Source organism: Hyla sarda, chromosome 2 (assembly GCF_029499605.1).
Source record: "Hyla sarda isolate aHylSar1 chromosome 2, aHylSar1.hap1, whole genome shotgun sequence".
NCBI classification, from domain to species: domain Eukaryota; kingdom Metazoa; phylum Chordata; class Amphibia; order Anura; family Hylidae; genus Hyla; species Hyla sarda.
This window is the reverse complement of record NC_079190.1, coordinates 79451698-79476657: the sequence shown is the minus strand read 5'-3', so window position 1 is coordinate 79476657 and position 24960 is coordinate 79451698. Positions and strand designations below refer to the sequence as shown.

Below are 24960 nucleotides of genomic sequence, written 5' to 3'. Positions count from 1 at the left end.
GTTCCATACCATTATAGTGTTCCCTGCCAGTTGCCGACCCTTGCCTGTGACCTCAGCCTCTGAACCAGTGCTGCCTGCCTTGACCTGTTGCTAGTGACTACCGCTTCTGATCCTGTGCCGCCTGCCCTGACCTTCGCTACGTCTGACTACGCTTCTGCCTGTTCTTCCTGTACCGCGCATATCTCAGCAACCAGAGGGGTCGAGTCGCTATCTGATGGAACGACCTGGGGGCTACCAGCCGCAGCAAGACCATCCCGCTTTGCGGCGGGCCCTGGTGAAGACCAGTAGCTCCTTATATTCCGTTCCCTGGGTACGGCCCACGCCATCACCCCTCTGGTCCAGTGGATCCACCTCCAGTCTCCTGTCTGGACCGTTACAGTTATATTGAATATCTCTTATATATCAACCAGATCACCTCTTCCTGCACTATAACATAATACCAGCAGATTAGACAGAATTTTCAGGATGACAGGTTCCCTTTAAGGTTGTCTGATGCTCTTTTATTTAGAGCTCCCCACTTTGCAGCACTAACCATAACTACTGAAATCAATAGACACCCATTGACTCAACTCACTGATTCAAGTCTTCAGAATTGTATGTAACAAAAGTAAAAATACATGTTTATACAGTATATCACTTATTTTCTTATTATCTAACAGGATGTTGATGATGCAACCCTCTCCCGTCTGGAGCTTGAAAGGAAAATTGAATCATTGATGGATGAAATAGAATTTTTAAAGAAACTTCATGAAGAGGTTGGTCTGTTTTTCTACATGTCTGTCCCATAAAATTGCTGCAATATTGTCTTTCGCTGTTTAGGCTCATCATTAAAGGGGAACTCTGGGAAACTAAACCCATAACTCATCCTTTCCCTTTCATTAACCTATTTAATTGTCTAAATATCATTCATTAGCTATATAGAGCAGTTTTCCCTCTTTGGTTGTCACTTAGTCTTAAGTAAAGGAACAACATCATCCAGCCATCCAATCTGTCTCTGTCCAAATCCCTCTCTGAAAGCAGTCCCCGCCCTCCTGAGAGACACAGACCATGTGGTTTCTGCCCTGCACTGTTGAGTCATGATTTATTTAGTGCTGAGAACTGGGAGATGTGTGCAGCCTTAGCCAATTATACACTGAACCTTTCTCTCTGCTTTTTAGAGGAGGAGGGTGGGGCTGCTCTCAGAGAGTGAGCTGGCTGGCAGAGCTGTACTGATTGCTGAGAGATGTAGGCATGGGAAGGCAAGGATAGCAAAGAATATCAAACAACCAGAGAAGACAACAGGGACCACAGGAGCCATGCATATCAGGCAGGATGGTTTACATGTGACAACTAGGATCATATCTAGGTAGTGTGGTGGCTTTGGAATATATATATATATATATATATACACACATATATATATATATATATATATATATATATATATATATATATTAACATATAGTAACAGCTATTTCAGAACATAGTGGGGACAGGATTTAGCCATGCACTATGTGCAAGAGAGAGTTGTGCAGATAGGTTTTTGCTTTTAGCCAATAATATATGTAGTATATGTAAATTTTACGCTTTGATGCAAAGTTATGAGTGTTCTGAGTAGCTCATAAATATACTAAAGATTGTAATTTCCTCCCAACACAGGAAATCCAAGATGTGCAAGTCTCTGTACAGGTACAATCAATTCATACCGAAATTGAACCTACAAAGCAGCCTGACTTGACCTCTGCACTTCGGGAGATACGCAGCCAATATGAAACCATTGCAGTCAAGAATCTGCAAGAGTCTGAGGAGTGGTATAAATCTAAGGTAAATGGAAAATGTGGATACGCTATAATAATAGATGAGTAAAAGAACAGATATTTGTTTTTATTGGGGAAGAGTACATGTAATTTGTAGCTCTCCAGCATTGTGTAATAAAAAAAAATAGGCCTATGATATTTGTATTCAAACATAATGGAAATAATTGACAATACTTAGGTTTAATTTTGAATCCTCTCAATTTACCTCATGTATTTGTTATATTGTAATATATGGTATGGCATCTGGTACCGACGGCAGCAATGTTGAGGGGGGCAGCACTTAAGTGAGTAAAAAACATGGTAAATTCTGCTGGTGTAGCTGCTGCTGGGCAACATAAAACTAATATAAACATTACATATAGAATTATAGGTTGTTCTGTTATTTGCTCCATAGTTTGCAGACTTGTCTGATGCTGCAAATCGCAATAATGAGGCGTTGCGTCATGCCAAGCAAGAGATGAACGAAACCCGACGACAGGTCCACAGCCTGACCTCTGAGATTGATGGACTTAAAGGAACAGTAAGTATTTTCTTACAAGTCTGCTTTTAAATATGTTTACATATTCCTGGGTTCTTCTCCATGAGCCCCTTTTTTATGTGAGTCCCGCTTAATGCCACAAATCTTATTCTTCCTATTGGATAATGTACAAATTCAAAGAAGGAAGCAAGCACAGACCACACAGTGCAAGAACAGCCAATCACCTAGAGAGTGCAGGGAACTGTAGTTATGTAGAAGTGCAGGGTGGTGAAAGGTCCGACATATAAAGTGCATACACAAAATCACAATTTAAGAAGATGGTAAAAGCTCCTTAAATCAATACCATGCAAGACATACCCACCCCAAAGTATGTTTTGCTATAACCAGCTTCATCAGCTTCCTTCATCTTACCCAGTACAAGCACAGTTTAAAGGTTTCCTTTATGTTAGACTTACAGATTATTATTTTTTTCAAGAAATTTTTTTAACATGGATATGTGTTTTATTCTCCTTTATAGAATGAAGCTTTAATCCGTCAGATGAAGGATATGGAAGAACAATTTGGGTCAGAAGCAGCAAATTACCAGGATACAATTGTACGTCTGGAACAAGATGTGCAACATATGAAAGAGGAAATGGCACGTCACTTGAGGGAATATCAAGACCTCCTCAATGTCAAGATGGCATTAGATATTGAGATTGCAACTTACAGAAAACTCTTGGAAGGGGAAGAGAGCAGGTGAAGATTCATAAATTGGTGCATGGTAACCAGTGTTATGGAAGGAGTTGGGAAGATGTTTTAAGGGCGGATTGCCACTGGGCTTCCTTCTTCCCTCTGATATGGTTCCCTGTTAATGTACAGGACTGCAGGTCAACACTGCCACCATGACTCTCTCTTAAAATTGCAACTATACATCAGCTAAGAGACAGATATATTTTGTTTTATCTCTCTATCAGATATCTGCCCTTTACTGCAGCTTTGAGCATGATATAGAGCTGACAGATTCCCTTTAAAGGCAACAAGTGTTTCTTTGGGATTTATTTTTATGGTGTTTATCTTAACTTTATTCTGCAGGTTAAAAAAGGATTTACAATGCCACATCCGACTATCATAACTTTTTTATATTTCCCATTTCTGGCGTTGTATGAGGGCTTACTTTTGCTATCTTTAGTTGATCCAATGTTCTTTAACAAAGTTATTTATACTATCAATGTCCCACATGACACATAGGACATAGTGACACGGACATAGTGAAATTTGATTTCTCATTCATTCTTTTTTTCAGGATTGTTGTACCAATTCACTCCATGAGCTCTCTAAGTATTAAAAGCACAGGTATGTGATTCTTCTTCATAGTCGTAATATATTTCCTTAAGTATATTTCCATAATTGCACTAGATTACAACTCGGGATATGGACATTTAAAAAAAAAATAAAATTTAATACTTGTCCAAGGGACTAAAACAGAGCCCCATCTACTTGTCCCTCATGACGATCCACTTGTCCGGGCCACTTGTTATTTTTTCTTCCACGCACTATCATAGCCATAACTCTTTTATTTTTCCATCTACAGACTCATATAAGGGCTTGTTTTTGCGGGACCAATTGCACTTTGTTATGACACCTTTTATTTTTCCACAACATATGCTCTGAAGCAAAAAAAAAACTTTAAAGGAGTACTCCGGTGCACACTTTTTTCATGTTATCCCGTCCGGGCTGCAAAATAAAAGAAAACGCACTTTATCTTACCTGCCAATGAGCCCCCGGAGCTCCGGTACAGGTGTTCGGTGCCCGGGCTGTATTCTTCTTACTTCCTGTTAGCCCGGCACGTCACACGGAGCTTCAGCCTATCACTGGCCGCAGCGATGTCCCGCCTCGGCCAGTGATAGGCTGAAGCTCCGTGTGACGTGCCGGGCTAACCGGAAGTAAGAAGAATACAGCCCGGAAACCGAACACCTGTACCGGAGCTCCGGGGACTCGTTGGCAGGTAAGATAAAGTGTGTTTTCTTTTATTTTGCAGCCCGGACGGGATAACATGAAAAAAGTGTGCACCGGAGTACTTTAAATAAATAAAAAAAGCCGATTTTGCATATTTGGTGGTTTTCTTTTTAACACCATTTTCCTTGTGGTGAGGCTAACATGTTGTTTTTATACTTTAGGTCAACCTGATTACAGCAATACCAGATTTGTATAGTTTCTGTCACATTTTACTCATTTAAAAAACATTCTGAACTTTTTAGGATTTTTTTTTATTGCCATTTTTTGGACCCCTGTAACTTTTTTATTTTTCTGGTATACCAGGCTGTACCAGGCTCATTTTTTGCGCCATAATCTCTTTTTTGTATTGGTACCATTTTGGTATTGATTTGACTTTTTAATTGCTTTTTTCTGGGATACTATAAAAAATTGCAATTCTGGGGTGTAGTATTTTTTTTACATTTACGTAATTTACCGTACACGATATATAATTGTTACGCCTAGCGCTCCGGGTCCCCGCTCCTCCCCGGAGCGCTCACGGCGTCTTTCTCCCTGCAGCGCCCCGGTCAGTCCCGCTGACCGGGAGCGCTGCACTGTCATGGCCGTTGGGGATGCGATTCGCACAGCGGGACGCGCCCGCTCGCGAATCGCATCCCAGGTCACTTACCCGTCCCGGTCCCCTGCTGTCATGTGCTGGCGCGCGCGGCTCCGCTCTCTAGGGCGCGCGCGCGCCAGCTCTCTGAGACTTAAAGGGCCAGTGCACCAATGATTGGTGCCTGGCCCAATTAGCTTAATTGGCTTCCACCTGGTCCCTGACTATATCTGACCTCCTCCCATGCACTCCCTTGCCGGATCTTGTTGCCTTGTGCCAGTGAAAGCGTTTAGTGTGTCCAAAGCCTGTGTACCTGAACTTCTGCTACCCATCCTGACTACGAACCTTGCCGCCTGCCCACGACCTTCTGCTACGTCTGACCTTGCCTCTGCCTAGTCCTTCTGTCCCACGCCTTCTCAGCAGTCAGCGAGGTAGAGCCGTTGCTAGTGGATACGACCTGGTTGCTACTGCCGCAGCAAGACCATCCCGCTTTGCGGCGGGCTCTGGTGAAAACCAGTAGCCTCTTAGAACCGGTCCACTAGCACGGTCCACGCCAATCCCTCGCTGACACAGAGGATCCACTACCTGGAAGCCGAATCGTGACAGTAGATCCGGCCATGGATCCCGCTGAGGTGCCGCTGCCAAGTCTCGCTGATCTTCCCACGGTGGTCGCTCAGCAATCGCAGCAGATTGCCCAACAATGACAGCAGCTGTCGCAGTTGACCGCCATGTTACAGCAACTTCTGCCTCTGCTACAGCAGCAACCATCTCCTCCGCCAGCTCCTGCACCTCCTCCGCAGCGAGTGGCCGCTCCTAACCTCCGCTTGTCCCTGCCGGACAAATTTGATGGGGACTCCAGACTCTGCCGTGGATTTTTGTCTCAGTGTTCCCTGCATATGGAGATGTTGTCAGACTTGTTTCCTACAGAACGGTCTAAGGTGGCGTTCGTAGTAAGCCTTCTTTCAGGAAAGGCCTTGTCCTGGGCCACACCGCTCTGGGACCGCAATGATCCTGCCACAGCCACAGTCCAGTCCTTCTTCGCTGAAGTCCGAAGTGTCTTTGAGGAACCTGCCCGAGCCTCTTCTGCTGAGACTGCCTTGCTGAACCTGGTCCAGGGTAATTCTTCCGTTGGCGAGTACGCCATACAATTCCGTACTCTTGCTTCTGAACTATCCTGGAATAACGAGGCTCTCTGCGCGACCTTTAAAAAAGGCCTATCCAGTCGCATCAAGGATGTGCTGGCCGCACGAGAGATTCCTGCCAACCTCCAAGAACTCATCCATTTGGCTACCCGCATTGACATGCGTTTTTCTGAGCGACACCAAGAGCTCCGCCAGGAAAAAGACTTTGATCTCTGGGCACCTCTCCCACAGCATCCTTTGCAGTCTACGCCTGGGCCTCCCGCCGAGGAGGCCATGCAAGTGGATCGGTCTCGCCTGACCCAGGAAGAGAGGAATCGCCGTAGAGAAGAAAATCTCTGTCTGTACTGTGCCAGTACTGAGCATTTCTTGGTGGATTGCCCTATCCGTCCTCCACGCCTGGGAAACGCACGCACGCACCCAGCTCACGTGGGTGTGGCATCTTTTGGTTCTAAGTCTTCTTCTCCACGTCTCATGGTGCCCGTGCGGATTTCTCCTACAGCCAACTCCTCCATCTCGGCCGTGGCCTGCTTGGACTCTGGTGCCTCCGGGAATTTTATTTTGGAGTCCTTTGTTAATAAATTCAGCATCCCGGTGACCCGTCTCGTCAAGCCGCTCTACATTTCCGCGGTCAACGGAGCCAGATTGGACTGCACCGTGCGTTACCGCACAGAACCCCTCCTCATGTCTATTGGACCCCACCTCGAGAGGATTGAGCTATTCGTTCTCCCCGGCTGTACCTCTGAGGTCCTCCTCGGTCTGCCTTGGCTCCGGCTTCATTCCCCCACCATTGATTGGACCACCGGGGAGATCAGGAACTGGGACTCTGCCTGCCACAGGAAGTGCCTCTCCCCCCCTCCCAGTCCCGTCAGGCAAGCCTCGGTGCCTCCCCATGGCCCCCGTCCTGGTGTCACACTGCCCCGTGCCAGGCCTCGCCCTCTGCCCTCCCTCCCCATTCCCACTCCTGCTGTACTGCCTGCCGTTGAGGAAACCCTCCGTTCTTTCCCGGTGTCCTCATCCCAGGGGAGGCAGTTACCGGACAAAGAGAAGGGGAGACCTAAGGGGGGGGGTACTGTTACGCCTAGCGCTCCGGGTCCCCGCTCCTCCCCGGAGCGCTCACGGCGTCTTTCTCCCTGCAGCGCCCCGGTCAGTCCCGCTGACCGGGAGCGCTGCACTGTCATGGCCGTTGGGGATGCGATTCGCACAGCGGGACGCGCCCGCTCGCGAATCGCATCCCAGGTCACTTACCCGTCCCGGTCCCCTGCTGTCATGTGCTGGCGCGCGCGGCTCCGCTCTCTAGGGCGCGCGCGCGCCAGCTCTCTGAGACTTAAAGGGCCAGTGCACCAATGATTGGTGCCTGGCCCAATTAGCTTAATTGGCTTCCACCTGGTCCCTGACTATATCTGACCTCCTCCCATGCACTCCCTTGCCGGATCTTGTTGCCTTGTGCCAGTGAAAGCGTTTAGTGTGTCCAAAGCCTGTGTACCTGAACTTCTGCTACCCATCCTGACTACGAACCTTGCCGCCTGCCCACGACCTTCTGCTACGTCTGACCTTGCCTCTGCCTAGTCCTTCTGTCCCACGCCTTCTCAGCAGTCAGCGAGGTAGAGCCGTTGCTAGTGGATACTGTCACGATGCCGGCTGGCAGGTAGTGGATCCTCTGTGCCAGAGAGGGATTGGCGTGGACCGTGCTAGTGGACCGGTTCTAAGCCACTACTGGTTTTCACCAGAGCCCGCCGCAAAGCGGGATGGTCTTGCTGCGGCGGTAGTGACCAGGTCGTATCCACTAGCAACGGCTCACCTCTCTGGCTGCTGAAGATACTGAAGATAGGCGAGGTACAAGGGAGTAGGCAGAAGCAAGGTCGGACGTAGCAGAAGGTCGAGGCAGGCAGCAAGGATCGTAGTCAGGGGCAACGGCAGGAGGTCAGGAACACGGGCTAGGAACAGACAAGGGAACGCTTTCACTAGGCACTAAGGCAACAAGATCCGGCAAGGGAGTGCAGGGGAAGTGAGGTAATATAGGGAAGTACACAGGTGATCACACTAATTGGTAATTGGGAAGATTGGGCCAGGCACCAACATTGGTGCACTGGCCCTTTAAATTGCAGAGACCCGGCGCGCGCGCGCCCTAGGGAGCGGGGCCGCGCGCGCCGGGACAGGACCGCCGGAGAGTGAGTCAGGTACGGGGACCGGGGTGCGCATCGCGAGCGGGCGCAACCCGCATCGCGAATCGCATCCCGGCTGGAGGCGGTACCGCAGCGCACCCGGTCAGTGGATCTGACCGGGGCGCTGCAGCAACGAGGATGAGGCGAGCGCTCCGGGGAGGAACGGGGACCCGGAGCGCTCGGCGTAACAGTACCCCCCCCCTTGGGTCTCCCCCTCTTCTTGGGGCCAAAGAACCAGAAGAAAAAAAAGTCAATTTTTCCGTGATGAGGTCCGATGCACATTAGGAGGGGTTCTGTGCGGAAACGCATGAGACAGTCCAATCTTTTATTGTTAATACAATAGATGTAGAGGGGTCTGGCGAGACTGGTCACAGGGACGTAGAACCTGTTGATAAGAGAGGCCAAAAAAATTTTTCCTGCAGATCCGGAATCCAAGGAGACCATAGTAGAGAAGGAGAAGGTAGAGGCAGATATCCGCACAGGCACAGTAAGGCGTGGAGAAGCAGAGTTGACATCAAGAACTGTGTCACCTTTGTGCGGAGTCAGCGTACGTCTTTCCAGGCGGGGAGGACGGATAGGACAATCCTTCAGGAAGTGTTCGGTACCGGCATAGTACAGGCAAAGATTCTCCATGCGGCGTCGTGTCCTCTCTAGAGGTGTCAAGCGAGACCGGTCAACTTGCATAGCCTCCGCGGCGGGAAGCACAGGAACGGATTGCAGAGGACCAGAGGAGAGAGGAGCCGGGGAGAAAAAACGCTTCGTGCGAACAAAGTCCATATCCAGGCGGAGCTCCAGACGCCATCCGGAAGAACGCATGTCAATGCGAGTGGCAAGATGAATGAGTTCATGTAGGTCAGCAGGAGTCTCTCGTGCGGCCAGAACATCTTTAATGTTGCTGGATAGGCCTTTTTTAAAGGTCGCGCAGAGAACCTCACTATTCCAGGACAACTCGTAAGCAAGAGCACGGAACTGAATGGCGTACTCGCCAACGGAAGAAACACCCTGTTCCAGGTTCAGCAGGGCAATCTCGGCAGAAGAAGCTCGGGCAGGCTCCTCGAAGACACCACGGACCTCAGCGAAGAAGGACTGGACTGTGGCTGTGGCAGAATCATTGCGGTCCCCATCAAACTTGTCCGGCAGGGACAAGCAGGGGTTAAGAACGGCCGGTTGCTGCGGAGGAGTTGCAGGAGCCGGCGGAGGAGATGGTTGTTGCAGCTGTAGCTGTGACTGAAGTTGCTGTATCTGCGGCAGCAGCTGCTGTGACTGAAGTTGCTGTATCTGCGGCAGCAGCTGCTGTAACTGTGACTGAAGACGCTGTGTCTCGGAGATCAAGTATGCCAGCTGTTGATCTCGTTGGGCGATCTTTACGCCAAATTTGTCCGGCAGGGACAAGCAGGGGTTAGGAAGGACCGGTTGCTGCGGAGGAGTTGCAGGAGCCGGCGGAGGAGATGGTAGTTGCAGCTGTAGCTGTTGCTGTATCTGCGGCTGCAGCTGCTGTATCTGTGACTGAATACGCAGTGCCTCGGAGGTCAAGTATGCCAGCTGTTGATCTCGTTGCGCTATCTGTTGCGACTGCTGGGCGATCTGACGAGCTTGCTGGGCGACCAGCGTAGGGAGGTCAGCGACAACTGGCAGAGGAACTTCAGTGGGATCCATGGCCGGATCTACTGTCACGATGCCGGCTGGCAGGTAGTGGATCCTCTGTGCCAGAGAGGGATTGGCGTGGACCGTGCTAGTGGACCGGTTCTAAGCCACTACTGGTTTTCACCAGAGCCCGCCGCAAAGCGGGATGGTCTTGCTGCGGCGGTAGTGACCAGGTCGTATCCACTAGCAACGGCTCACCTCTCTGGCTGCTGAAGATACTGAAGATAGGCGAGGTACAAGGGAGTAGGCAGAAGCAAGGTCGGACGTAGCAGAAGGTCGAGGCAGGCAGCAAGGATCGTAGTCAGGGGCAACGGCAGGAGGTCAGGAACACGGGCTAGGAACAGACAAGGGAACGCTTTCACTAGGCACTAAGGCAACAAGATCCGGCAAGGGAGTGCAGGGGAAGTGAGGTAATATAGGGAAGTACACAGGTGATCACACTAATTGGTAATTGGGAAGATTGGGCCAGGCACCAACATTGGTGCACTGGCCCTTTAAATTGCAGAGACCCGGCGCGCGCGCGCCCTAGGGAGCGGGGCCGCGCGCGCCGGGACAGGACCGCCGGAGAGTGAGTCAGGTACGGGGACCGGGGTGCGCATCGCGAGCGGGCGCAACCCGCATCGCGAATCGCATCCCGGCTGGAGGCGGTACCGCAGCGCACCCGGTCAGTGGATCTGACCGGGGCGCTGCAGCAACGAGGATGAGGCGAGCGCTCCGGGGAGGAACGGGGACCCGGAGCGCTCGGCGTAACAGATACGACCTGGTTGCTACTGCCGCAGCAAGACCATCCCGCTTTGCGGCGGGCTCTGGTGAAAACCAGTAGCCTCTTAGAACCGGTCCACTAGCACGGTCCACGCCAATCCCTCGCTGACACAGAGGATCCACTACCTGGAAGCCGAATCGTGACAATAATGCTATAATATTAATAGTTCTTACAATTACGGGGCGATACCAAATATGTTTATTTTTATTATGTTTACATGTTTTATATAGGAAAAGGGGGTGGTTTGAGCTTTTAATATGGAAGGCGTTTATGTGTGTCTTTCAATCTTTTATTAAACTTTTTTTTTTTACACTTTCAAAAATCATTAGATTCCTCATGCAGATCAATGCAGTACTATTGAACTCCATTGATCTGTGTGTCCTGCGATCCAATGATAGAGCCTACTCCAGCCAGGTTCTATCAATGACAGAGCCATGGACACCAGGGAAGCAGAGGTAATCCCTCCGGCTACCTCTATAGTGGATGGCCCCCCAGCGATCGCACTGCGGGTGGGCCAATTACCCCACTAGCCCATCAGGGAGCATTCACATGTCCCTTTAGACGCCGCTGTCAGCTTTGACAGTGGCGATCTAAAGTGTTAATAGCCAGCCGCGGTGAGCGCCGCATGCTGGCTATTAGCGGCAGCACCCAGCTACTGAAAACAGCTGGGGCCAGCAGAGTATAGAGCGGGTACGAGTCCGGAGCCCGCTCCATACACCCTGAGCGCCGCTGTGCTTGTTGGAGGCTTTCAGGTCCGGCTCTGCTTGCCCGAAGCAGGACTAAGGGCCTGAAAAATTCACCTGCTCGGCGCCCGGAACTGCATGTCCCGAGCGTCGGCCGATACAAATTCCACTGTCTACAGGGGGCTGCTGCTAATGTCTGCAACTATCTATACTACCTATAAGGGGATACTACCTACTATTAAAGGCAATCTTACAGCAGAGTCACCTGCACTAACTTGAGTTTATAGGTAGATAGGGCAGGTCACCCGGTTTCTACCGCTGCTCACCATGTGAACGTCAGCGCAATCGCTCCGGAGACATCGGTCTCACCACCAATGCAAATTCCCTGTTCTGTTCATTGGAGAAGAGAGAAATCTTTGCTCATACTACAGCAGCTGCCTCCATTGCACACAAGTAATCCACATATCAGCACGGTAAGCAGCGCCAGAAACTGGGTCACCCTGGGGTCAGATTCCCTTTAAAATAAAAGTACTCGTAATTAGTCAGCGAGTACTAGAATTAAAGTATCGGTACTCATACTAAGTCTTTAAAAAATGGTATCGGGACATCCCTACAGTCAAAGTCCTGATGTTTGGGTAATATATATTCAGAAGCTTGCAATGAAGTTTTCTCATATTGAACATGAAATAATTCACACTAACCTGTAGGCAGAAGGCAACATGTCATCTCTTACTGATAACCTCCAGCTGCCAGTGACTATGTGGATCTAATAGCCAGAACCAAGAACTGCATGTGATAGTAAGACAGTTCACAGAGATTGGATATGCTCAGTATATCACAACATTAGGAAAATGCCACTGCCAGAGTGATCTGCAAGAAGCTTGTTCTTATCTCTCTATTAAAACAAACATGCATGCTCAGCTGAGCAGATAGTGAATGTTTATATTAAAACATACCCCTTAAGCACCAGTCTGTTTTTTTTTTTTTGCCTTCTAAGAGCTGTAAGTTTTTTTTGTTCCTCATTAACATAGCCATAGGAGACCTTGTTTAGTGCAGGAAGGAGTTATACTTTTTAATGGCGCCTTTTATTTTTCTATATAATGTATTCAGAAATAAAAAATATCTGGGAGTAAAAAAACAAAACAAAAAAAAAAATTTGGTACTGGGGGCCTTACGGTTTTACAGCATTGAAATTGACCTGTTAAAGAAGATGCTCTGCAGGACCGCGTGGGACCCCCTCGCAATCTCCCATATGGAGCTTCGGCTCTGCGCTGCTAGAGCATGTTTCGTACCCAGCAGACTAGCTGGTACAAACATGCCCCTCCATTCATCTCTATAAGAGAGGTGGTGACACAGAAACACTGTGTCTCCGCCTCTTCCATAGAGATGAATAAAAGGGGCATGATTGTATCAGCTGACCTGCTGTGTGCAAAACTCCACACACAGCAGGTTAGCTGGGGCCGAGGGGGGGCCCATAGGGGAGATCGCAGGGGGTTCAAGCTGTCGGACCCCCCCCCCCCCCCTGCGGGTAGGGGATTAATTGCTTAGCACTGGACATCTGCTAGGGGTACTCCCGTGGAAAACTTTTTTTTTTAAATCAACTGGTGCCAGAAAGTGAAACAGATTTGTAAATTACTTTTATTAAAAAAATCTTAATCCTTCCAGTACTTTTTAGGGGCTATATACTACAGAGGAAATGCTTTTCTTTTTTGATTTCTCTGATGTCATGACCACAGTGCACTCTGCTGACCTCTGCTGTCCATTGTAGGAGAAAATCCCCATAGCAAACATATGCTGCCCTGGACAGTTCCTAAAATGGACAGCGGAGGTCAGCAGAGAGCACTGTGGTCATGACATCAGAGAAATCCAAAAAGAAAATAATTTCCTCTGTAGTATACAGCCCCTAAAAAGTACTGAAAGGATTAAGATTTTTTTTATAGAAAATTACAGTAAATTACAGTAAATTATAGTAAATTACAAATCTGTTTACATTTCTAGCACCAGTTGAATAAAAAAAAAAAAGTTTTCCACGGGAGTACCCCTTTAAGTTTATGCTGCGTGTCAGTACAATTACAACATTACCAAATTCATGCAGCTTTAGCTATATTTTTTACCTTTAAAAGATAAGAAACATAAAAAATTACTTTGCAAAATTGCACTTTCTGGTACTGTGTGGGGAGTCATTTCTGCAGGATGAGCTGTAGTTTATCTTGACTAGCATTTGGCATTATGTGTTCCAGGTGCAGCAATACTATTCTATGGCATAAGTTTTTTAATTTTATCTTTTAGCACCTCATGAATCAGATCCCAGCTCTGAAGTTCACACCAGGAAAACTGTTGTGATTAAAACTATTGAGACTCGAGATGGAGAGGTGAGCTCTTGAGTATATGTTATGTCCTGATTTCAGAATGTTGTCTGTAAAACACTTTCCTAATGTACACTCTTTGACCCAAAAAAATGGACCAAGAAAGAGTTGCTGGAATCGAATGAAATAATATATTACTGTGTGTTGGTGAGTGTTATCCTGCTAAAAAAATGCCAGTTGGAAGCCATGAGAGGCAATACATGTGGCTGCAAGATGTCCTGCACATGTTACTGAGCTATTAGTGGCTCTCATGGGTCAGTGTCGCTCCACAACAAAGGCAGGATAGAAGCACCCACCACAAGGCCGCCATACTAACCTGACCACTGTCTGATCCCAAACAGAACCTGGATCGGTCGCTAAAGACAATATGGTTCCATAGCAGTTCTGGTTTCTCGTTCACAACACTAGTGCAAATAAGGGTGACTGGCTGTCAATGATAGGCCATGTAATGGGCACCATGACACTACATTTCTACTTTCTGCTAAGCACCTGGAAACGGTCTGGGCATTAAACTTCTGTGTAATGAAGGTGTCACCTGTGTCTGGTTGGTAGACAAGAAAGCTTTGGGAGCTGATTGAGCTTGTTGAAGGATCAAATTATCCTACTTGTGGTCTGTCTGTGAGATTTGGAGCCTGTTCACCATGAGTGCCTGCCCCTACGTAACCAATACTCCCATAATCCCCTAAGAGCGTGGACAAAACAGCCTAGATGGCAAGAAGTTCGTCGAAATGGCGATCCTGCTTTGCTCAGTCCAGTGATGCACCCTCTGTCAAAGTGTGGCAACTAGGCAAAATGTCTATGAGTGGTACTGTAGCCTTTGACAGCCTTTATGCACTATGGGGCATATGATTCTTTGTATTGCTGTGCATCTATTTAACCTGATCTAAAAAAAATATTCTTGTCTACCTTTACATATAGCAGGTTGTGACTGAGTCCAGGAAGGAGCAAGCTTCTGAAGGGGAGAAGTGAAAACATGCGTAGATCTAGGATCCTGGTGCCCATGTAACACCCCTAACTATGAGAAACCTAAAGACCGGGGAGCAGTCTGTGCTATAATAAATGAGTGTGACTTTTTTTCATTTTGAATGTCATCTATGTGGCGTTCACAATTATTCATTTCTGCCATTGTAAAACATCTCTTAAGTGCCTGTGTCCCAGATTGTGTTGTGTCTTTTATATTCTACTGATTTCTCACATTATGAATATGTGATATGTCTTTCCCATTCACATCCTAAGAACATGCGAACACCACTGAAATGTAACTCAATTAATTGATATACAGTATGAGCGTACAATGGTAAATGCTCGTCTCAATACACTTAATAAATATCCTAGGTATTGAAGTACGGCTTCTCTGCCTAACACTTTGTCTAAACGTAAGCTCGCTGGTTGGCTTTGGGCTGCTGTCCAGAACTGGAAATGCTTAAAGTTAGCTAAAAGTTAGATTAAAGTTAGCTGCAAAGCGACTTTGGTGCTATATATTTCCTTCCTGTCTGTACTGAATGGGACACTACCCTTTAGCATTGTAGCAATGTACTGTATATGTGCCATGTCTGCTTATCCAGCTAATAAAATGTTTGCAGCAATGAAGTATAAATAGTAGGATGAATTGTTTGTATGGATATGTATATATTTTGTATTACATCTTCAAAATTCAGGTAAACCACCACGGGGTACAAGGGTTATGCTAAACATGGACCCATAGAAATTTTTGAAGAAGTTAGGCCCTCTTCCCATATATCTGGCGATCTGGAGGTGTTTTCCTATGGCACTGTAGAAAAGCACTAGAGGGAAACTGATTGCAAAACTAATCCAATTCATTTGAATGGGGCAGTTAACAATTATGCCGAAAGGTCGGACACACCGCACAGGTGCTGGACAGCGGAGCTCATCTTACTGCCGGCATATATAGCATGTTTTACTCATATACAGTGGGTCAAAAAAGTATTTAGTCAGCCACCAATTGTGCAAGTTCTCCCACTTAAAAAGATGAGATAGGCCTGTAGTTTTCATCATAGGTATACCTCAACTATGAGAGACATAATGAGAAGAAAACAAATCCATAAAATCACATTGTCTGATTTTTAAAGAATTTATTTGCAAATATACAAACAAGCAAGATTTCTGTCTCTCACAGACCTGTAACTTCTTCTTTATGAGTCTCCTCTGTCCTCCACTCGTTACCTGTATTAATGGAACCTGTTTGAACATGTTATCAGTATAAAAAACACTTATCCACAACCTCAAACAGTCACACTCCAAACTCCACAATGGCCACGACCAAAGAGCTGTCGAAGGACACCAGAAACAAAATTGTAGACCTTCACCAGGCTGGGAAGACTGAATCTGCAAAAGGCAAGCAGCTTGGTGTGAAGAAATTAACTGTGGGAGCAAATATTAGAAAATGGAAGACATACAAGACCACTGATAATCTCCCTCAATCTGGGGCTCCACGCAAGATCTCACTCCGTGGTGTCAAAATTATCACAAGAACTGTGAGCAAAAATCCAAGAACCACACAGAGTGACCTAGTGAATGACCTGCAGAGAGCTGTGACCAAAGTAACAAAGGCTACCATCAGTAACACACTACGTGGCCTGGGACTCAAATCATGCAGTGCCAGACGTGTGTCCCTGTTTAAGCCAGTACATGTACGGGTCCATCTGACGTTTGCTAGAGAGCATTTGGATGATCCAGAAGAGGATTGGGAGAATGTCATATGGTCAGATGAAACCAAAGTAGTACTTTTTGGTAAATACTCAACTTGTCATGTTTGGGAAAGAAAGAATGCTGAGTTGCATCCAAAGAACACCATACCTACTGTGAAGTATGGGGGTGGAAGCATCATGCTTTGGGGCTGTTTTTCTGCTAATGGACCAGGACGACTGATCCTTGTAAAGGAAAGAATGAATGGGGCCATGTATTGTGAGATTTTGAGTGAAAACCTTCCATCAGCAAGGGCATTGAAGATGAAACGTGGCTGGGTCTTTCAGCATGACAATGATCCCAAACACACCGTCCCGGCAATGAAGGAGTGGCTTTGTAAGAAGCATTTCAAGGTCCTGGAGTGGCCTAGCTAGTCTCCATATCTCAACCCCATAGAAAACCTTTGTAGGCAGTTGAAAGTCCATGTTGCCCAGCGACCGCCCCAAAACATCACTGTTCTAGAGGAGATCTGCATGGAGGAATGGGCCAAAATACAAGCAACAGTGTGTGAAAACCTTGTGAAGACTTACAGAAAACATTTGACCTCTGTCATTTTCAACAAAGGGAGTATTGAGATGAACTTTTGTTATTGACCAAATCCTTATTTTCCACCTTAATTTGCAAATAAATTAATTAAAAATCAAACAATGTGATAGTATGGATTTTTTTTTCTCATTATGTTTCTCATAGTTGAAGTATACCTATGATGAAAATTACAGGCCTCTCATCTTTTTAAGTGGGAGAACTTGCACAATTGGTGGCTGAATAAATACTTTTTTGCCTCACTGTATGCGACAGTAGAAATGAGGGAGCTGTCACGATGCCGGCTGGCAGGTAGTGGACCCTCTGTGCCAGAGAGGGATTGGCGTGGACCGTGCTAGTGGACCGGTTCTAAGCCACTACTGGTTTTCACCAGAGCCCGCCGCAAAGCGGGATGGTCTTGCTGCGGCGGTAGTGACCAGGTCGTATCCACTAGCAACGGCTCACCTCTCTGGCTGCTGAAGATAGGCGCGGTACAAGGGAGTAGGCAGAAGCAAGGTCGGACGTAGCAGAAGGTCGGGGCAGGCAGCAAGGATCGTAGTCAGGGGCAACGGCAGAAGGTCTGGAAACACAGGCAAGGAACACACAAGGAACGCTTTCACTGGCACTAAGGCAACAAGATCCGGCAAGGGAGTGCAAGGGAAGTGAGGTAATATAGGGAAGTGCACAGGTGAAACCCTAATTGGAACCACTGCGCCAATCAGCGGCGCAGTGGCCCTTTAAATCGCAGAGACCCGGCGCGCGCGCGCCCTAGGGAGCGGGGCCGCGCGCGCCGGGACAGAACAGACGGGGAGCGAGTCAGGTAGGGGAGCCGGGGTGCGCATCGCGAGCGGGCGCTACCCGCATCGCGAATCGCATCCCGGCTGGCAGCAGGATCGCAGCGCCCCGGGTCAGAGGACGTGACCGGAGCGCTGCAGCGGAGGGAGTGAAGCGAGCGCTCCGGGGAGGAGCGGGGACCCGGAGCGCTCGGCGTAACAGTACCCCCCCCCCTTGGGTCTCCCCCTCTTCTTGGAGCCTGAGAACCTGAGGAGCAGACTTTTGTCAAGGATGTTGTCCTCAGGTTCCCAGGATCTCTCTTCAGGACCACAACCCTCCCAGTCTACTAAAAAAAAATTTTTCCCTCTGACCTTTTTGGCAGCCAAAATTTCCTTGACCGAGAAGACGTCCGAGGAGCCGGAAACAGGAGTGGGAGGAACAGATTTGGGAGAAAAACGGTTGAGGATGAGTGGTTTGAGAAGAGAGACGTGAAAGGCATTAGGGATACGAAGAGAAGGAGGAAGAAGAAGTTTATAAGAGACAGGATTAATTTGACACAAAATTTTGAAAGGACCAAGATAGCGTGGTCCCAACTTGTAGCTAGGGACACGGAAGCGGACATATTTAGCGGAGAGCCATACCTTGTCTCCAGGGGAAAAAACGGGGGGAGCTCTTCTTTTCTTATCCGCGAACCTCTTCATGCGTGAAGAAGCCTGTAAGAGAGAATTTTGGGTCTCTCTCCATATAATGGAAAGGTCACGAGAAATTTCATCCACAGCGGGCAGACCAGAGGGCAAGGGGGTAGGGAGGGGGGGAAGAGGGTGACGGCCGTACACCACGAAAAATGGGGATTTGGAGGAAGATTCAGAGACCCTGAAGTTATACGAAAATTCGGCCCATGGAAGGAGATCTGCCCAGTCATCCTGGCGGGAGGAAACAAAATGTCGCAAATAATCACCCAGGATCTGGTTAATTCTTTCTACTTGTCCATTGGACTGGGGATGATATGCAGAGGAAAAATTTAATTTAATCTTGAGTTGTTTACAGAGAGCCCTCCAGAATTTAGACACGAATTGGACCCCTCTATCCGAGACAATCTGCGTAGGCAACCCGTGAAGACGAAAAATGTGTACAAAAAATTGTTTAGCCAACTGAGGCGCAGAAGGAAGACCAGGAAGAGGGATGAAATGTGCCATTTTGGAGAATCGATCAACGACCACCCAAATAACGGTGTTGCCACGGGAAGGGGGTAAATCAGTAATAAAATCCATACCAATCAGAGACCAAGGCTGTTCGGGGACAGGCAGAGGATGAAGAAAACCAGCGGGCTTCTGGCGAGGAGTCTTATCCCGGGCACAGATAGTGCAGGCTCGCACAAAGTCCCCAACATCCGTCTCCAGAGTCGGCCACCAATAGAAGCGGGAGATGAGTTGCACAGATTTCTTGATGCCCGCATGACCTGCGAGATGGGAGGAGTGACCCCATTTGAGGATTCCGAGGCGTTGGCGTGGAGAAACAAAGGTCTTTCCTGGAGGAGTCTGCCTGATGGAGGCAGGAGAAGTGGAGATCAGGCAGTCAGGTGGAATGATGTGTTGCGGAGGGAGATCAACTTCTGAGGCATCCGAGGAACGAGAGAGAGCATCGGCCCTAATGTTCTTATCGGCAGGACGAAAGTGAATCTCAAAATTAAATCGGGCAAAGAACAGAGACCACCGGGCCTGGCGAGGATTCAGCCGTTGGGCCGACTGGAGGTAGGAGAGGTTCTTGTGGTCGGTGTAGATAATAACAGGAAATCTTGATCCCTCCAGCAGATGCCTCCATTCCTCAAGTGCTAATTTAATGGCTAGAAGCTCTCGATCCCCGATGGAGTAGTTCCTCTCCGCTGGAGAGAAGGTCCTAGAGAAAAAACCACAAGTGACAGCATGCCCGGAAGGATTTTTTTGTAGAAGAACAGCTCCAGCTCCTACTGAGGAGGCATCAACCTCCAATAGGAAGGGTTTGAAAGGGTCAGGTCTGGAGAGCACGGGAGCCGAAGAAAAGGCAGACTTGAGTCGTTTAAAGGAGTCTTCTGCTTGAGGAGGCCAGGACTTGGGATCAGCATTTTTCTTGGTTAAAGCCACGATAGGAGCCACAATGGTAGAAAAATGTGGAATAAATTGCCTGTAATAATTGGCGAACCCCAAAAAGCGTTGGATAGCACGGAGTCCGGAGGGGCGTGGCCAATTTAAGACGGCAGAGAGTTTGTCTGGATCCATCTGTAGTCCCTGGCCAGAGACCAAATATCCTAGAAAAGGAAGAGATTGGCATTCAAACAGACATTTCTCAATTTTGGCATAGAGTTGGTTGTCACGAAGTCTCTGAAGAACCATACGGACATGCTGGCGGTGTTCTTCTAGATTGGCAGAAAAAATTAGGATATCGTCCAGATATACCACAACACAGGAGTATAACAGATCACGAAAAATTTCATTGACAAAGTCTTGGAAGACGGCAGGGGCATTGCACAGTCCAAAGGGCATGACCAGATACTCAAAGTGTCCATCTCTGGTGTTAAATGCCGTTTTCCACTCGTCCCCCTCTCTGATGCGGATGAGGTTATAGGCGCCTCTTAAGTCCAATTTAGTGAAGATGTGGGCACCTTGGAGGCGATCAAAGAGTTCAGAGATGAGGGGTAAGGGGTAGCGGTTCTTAACCGTGATTTTATTAAGACCGCGGTAGTCAATGCAAGGACGTAGGGAGCCATCTTTTTTGGACACAAAGAAAAATCCGGCTCCGGCAGGAGAGGAGGATTTACGGATAAAGCCCTTTTTTAGATTCTCCTGGACGTATTCGGACATGGCAAGAGTCTCTGGGGCAGAGAGAGGATAAATTCTGCCCCGGGGTGGAGTAGTACCCGGGAGGAGGTCGATAGGGCAATCATAAGGCCTGTGAGGAGGTAGAGTCTCAGCTTGTTTTTTGCAGAAAACATCCGCGAAGTCCATATAGGCCTTAGGGAGACCGGTTACTGGAGGAACCACAGAGTTACGGCAAGGGTTACTGGGAACCGGTTTTAGACAGTTCTTGGAACAAGAGGACCCCCAACTCTTGATCTCCCCAGTGGACCAATCCAGGGTTGGGGAATGAAGTTGAAGCCAGGGAAGTCCAAGGAGAATCTCCGAGGTGCAATTGGGGAGGACCAAAAGTTCAATCCGCTCATGATGAGATCCGATGCTCATAAGAAGGGGCTCCGTGCGGAAACGTATGGTACAGTCCAATCTTTCATTATTTACACAATTGATGTAGAGGGGTCTGGCGAGACTGGTCACTGGGATGTTGAACCTGTTGACGAGAGAGGCCAAAATAAAATTTCCTGCAGATCCAGAGTCCAAGAAGGCCACTGTAGAGAAGGAGAAGGCAGAGGCAGACATCCGCACAGGCACAGTAAGACGTGGAGAAGCAGAGTAGACATCAAGGACTGTCTCACCTTTGTGCGGAGTCAGCGTACGTCTTTCCAGGCGGGGAGGACGGATAGGACAATCCCTCAGGAAGTGTTCGGTACTAGCACAGTACAGGCAGAGGTTCTCCATACGGCGTCGTGTCCTCTCTTGAGGTGTCAGGCGAGACCGGTCGACCTGCATAGCCTCCACGGCGGGAGGCACAGGAACAGATTGCAGGGGACCAGAGGAGAGAGGAGCCGAGGAGACGAAACGCCTCGTGCGAACAGAGTCCATATCTTGGCGGAGTTCCTGACGCCTTTCAGAAAAACGCATGTCAATGCGAGTGGCTAGGTGAATAAGTTCATGTAGATTAGCAGGAATTTCTCGTGCGGCCAGAACATCTTTAATGTTGCTGGATAGGCCTTTTTTGAAGGTCGCGCAGAGGGCCTCATTATTCCAGGACAATTCTGAAGCAAGTGTACGGAATTGTACGGCATACTCGCCAACGGAAGAATTACCCTGGACCAGGTTCAACAGGGCAGTCTCAGCAGAAGAGGCTCGGGCAGGTTCCTCAAAGACACTTCGGATTTCCGAGAAGAAGGAGTGTACAGAGGCAGTGACGGGGTCATTGCGGTCCCAGAGCGGTGTGGCCCATGACAGGGCTTTTCCGGACAGAAGACTGACTACGAAAGCCACCTTAGACCTTTCAGTGGGAAACAGGTCCGACATCATCTCCAGATGCAGGGAACATTGGGAAAGAAAGCCACGGCAAAACTTAGAGTCCCCATCAAATTTATCTGGCAAGGATAAGCGTATCCCAGGAGCGGCCACTCGCTGCGGAGGAGGTGCAGGAGCTGGCGGAGGAGATGACTGCTGAAGCTGTGGTAGCAACTGTTGTAGCATAACGGTCAGTTGAGACAGCTGTTGGCCTTGTTGCGCTATCTGTTGTGACTGCTGGGCGACCACCGTGGTGAGGTCAGCGACAACTGGCAGAGGAACTTCAGCGGGATCCATGGCCGGATCTACTGTCACGATGCCGGCTGGCAGGTAGTGGACCCTCTGTGCCAGAGAGGGATTGGCGTGGACCGTGCTAGTGGACCGGTTCTAAGCCACTACTGGTTTTCACCAGAGCCCGCCGCAAAGCGGGATGGTCTTACTGCGGCGGTAGTGACCAGGTCGTATCCACTAGCAACGGCTCACCTCTCTGGCTGCTGAAGATAGGCGCGGTACAAGGGAGTAGGCAGAAGCAAGGTCGGACGTAGCAGAAGGTCGGGGCAGGCAGCAAGGATCGTAGTCAGGGGCAACGGCAGAAGGTCTGGAAACACAGGCAAGGAACACACAAGGAACGCTTTCACTGGCACTAAGGCAACAAGATCCGGCAAGGGAGTGCAAGGGAAGTGAGGTAATATAGGGAAGTGCACAGGTGAAACCCTAATTGGAACCACTGCGCCAATCAGCGGCGCAGTGGCCCTTTAAATCGCAGAGACCCGGCGCGCGCGCGCCCTAGGGAGCGGGGCCGCGCGCGCCGGGACAGAACAGACGGGGAGCGAGTCAGGTAGGGGAGCCGGGGTGCGCATCGCGAGCGGGCGCTACCCGCATCGCGAATCGCATCCCGGCTGGCAGCAGGATCGCAGCGCCCCGGGTCAGAGGACGTGACCGGAGCGCTGCAGCGGAGGGAGTGAAGCGAGCGCTCCGGGGAGGAGCGGGGACCCGGAGCGCTCGGCGTAACAGGAGCCCAGCCCCGCAAACCTGATTTTGCTCAGAACTTTAGGGTAAATTCGGTTTGCAGAACTTTGGAAGTTTGCCAGTCATGGCTTGGGCAAGCCTGGGATTGCTGCTAATATTATCAGAAGGGATGATCAAAACATGGCACCTGATTGGAAGAAGAACTAGGAAAACAGAAATGACATCTAGGAAGCCCAGCATACCTTGCAGCTAGCTGCAACATCATATGACTCCAGGTTATCCAATAATCGCTTGCATTATGTGACATACAGCTCACAGGCCAATCAGAAGGCAGCATGGGAGTGAGTTTAGAAGGCTTGTAAAACCCTATGCACTTGAGCAGTAAATGGGCTGACATTAGACCGTGACTCCCTGCATTAGTCCTGTCAACTCCCTGCATTACTGTGTCCACCACAGGTCCCAGCAGTGTCACTGCAGAAAGAGTTCATTAAAGCTATCATATTACAGTACAAAGCAAGCTTAGCAAAGCAGTGAGCTGACCTGTATTTTAACATAAATACACATTAAAGGACATCTATAGTCAAAATAACTTATTCCCTATCCGAAGGATAGGGGATAAGTTATAGATCACGGGGGGTCCGAGCGCTGGGGCCCCCCTGCGATCTTCGGTACAGGGCCGCGGCAATGAACAGGAAAGGGGGCGTTCTGCCCCCGCATGACGCGGCGGCCGACACGTCCCCTCCATGTACCCCATAGAGAAACATGGAGGGGGAGTGTCTGCCGCGGCTTTCTGCTGGGGACGAAACTTCACTTCCTGCAGACTGCCGCTGCCCTGTCCAGGAGATCCCGGGGGGCCCCAGCGCTCGGACCCCCCGTGATCTCTAACTTATCCCCTATCCTTTGAATAGGGGATAAATTATTTTGCACTGGAGTACTCCTTTAAGAGTGAACATGGAATATGCATTTTAGGACAAGTTACTTTTATTTTCTGGTTTTAAAAGAGAACTCCAGCAAAAGATAACTTATCCCCTTTAAAGGGGTACTCCGGCCCTAAGGCATCATATCCCCTATGCAAAGGACGTTACGCCCCCTCCCATAGACTTGCATTGAGGGGGTGGGGCGGCCCTGTGGTCGTCACGCTGCACACTCACAACCTCCAGCACTGCGGAGAGCTCACAAAGGTGGATGCTGAATGACAGATTGCGGGGGTCCCCAGCGGCGGGCAATTAGAAATCTTATCTATTTTGGATAGGAGATAAGATGTATTAGCACCCCTTTAATTTCTCTTTTAATCAAACATTTACTATTGTAAACACAACATGTTTTGTCGAGAAAAGGGGTGTGACTGCCGAGAAAAGGGGTGTGATTGCCGAAAAGGGGCGTGCCCCCAACATTTTTTAAAAATCCCAACATATTTACTAAGGTTTCCACAGAAAATGGGGTGGATTTGAAAGCATGTGTAAAAAAAGCAAAATGTAGGGAAAAGTGCAAAATGTAGGGAAGCATTAGTAAATACTGTGGAAAAATATCTTTTGGGGAAAAAAACCCCACAAAGAAACCTCCACTCCACAGGGCCATAATATTTATACCTGGGTTTAACATAATATGCATTAAAAGTGTTTAAAGTGAATGTGGAATACCGTATATACTTGAGTATAAGCCGAGTTTAACCCCTTAAGGACTCAGGGTTTTTCCGTTTTTGCACTTTCGTTTTTTCCTCCTTACCTTTTAAAAATCATAACCCTTTCAATTTTCCACCTAAAAATCCATATTATGGCTTGTTTTTTGCGGAACCAATTCTACTTTGCAGTGACATTAGTCATTTTACCCAAAAATGCACGGCGAAACGGAAAAAAAAATCATTGTGCGACAAAATCGAAAAAAAAAACGCCATTTTGTAACTTTTGGGGGCTTCCGTTTCTACGCAGTGCATATTTCGGTAAAAATTACACCTTATCATTATTCTGTAGGTCCATACGGTTAAAATGATACCCTACTTATATAGGTTTGATTTTGTCGCACTTCTGGAAAAAATCATAACTACATGCAGGAAAATTTATACGTTTAAAAATGTCATCTTCTGACCCCTATAACTTTTTTATTTTTCCACGTACAGGGCGGTATGAGGACTCATTTTTTGCGCCGTGATCTGAAGTTTTTATCGGTATGATTTTTGTTTTGATCGGACTTTTTGATCACTTTTTATTCATTTTTTAATGGTATAAAAAGTGACCAAAATACGTTTTTTTGGGC

The 24960-nt window shown here is 48.3% G+C and overlaps 1 protein-coding gene and 1 long non-coding RNA gene across 3 annotated transcripts in view; one reads left to right on the top strand and one right to left on the bottom strand.

Moving 5' to 3' along the window:
• PRPH (peripherin) overlaps positions 1 to 15193 on the top strand; it is a 32169-nt gene extending 16976 nt beyond the window's left edge. Inside the window, exons 3-9 of one of the 2 annotated variants that reach the window (XM_056562208.1) lie at positions 660 to 755; positions 1639 to 1803; positions 2191 to 2316; positions 2792 to 3012; positions 3560 to 3609; positions 13527 to 13609; positions 14525 to 15193. In XM_056562208.1, the coding sequence (XP_056418183.1) occupies positions 660 to 755; positions 1639 to 1803; positions 2191 to 2316; positions 2792 to 3012; positions 3560 to 3609; positions 13527 to 13609; positions 14525 to 14572 (789 nt within the window). In that variant the 3' untranslated portion in view covers positions 14573 to 15193. Of the gene's footprint in view, positions 1 to 659; positions 756 to 1638; positions 1804 to 2190; positions 2317 to 2791; positions 3013 to 3559; positions 3610 to 13526; positions 13610 to 14521 lie in introns of both variants that reach the window. The other variant, XM_056562207.1, reaches the window with a different exon arrangement.
• The window catches only part of LOC130358660 (uncharacterized), a 68740-nt gene that overhangs the window by 9204 nt on the left and 34576 nt on the right, over positions 1 to 24960 (bottom strand). The window lies entirely within an intron of this gene.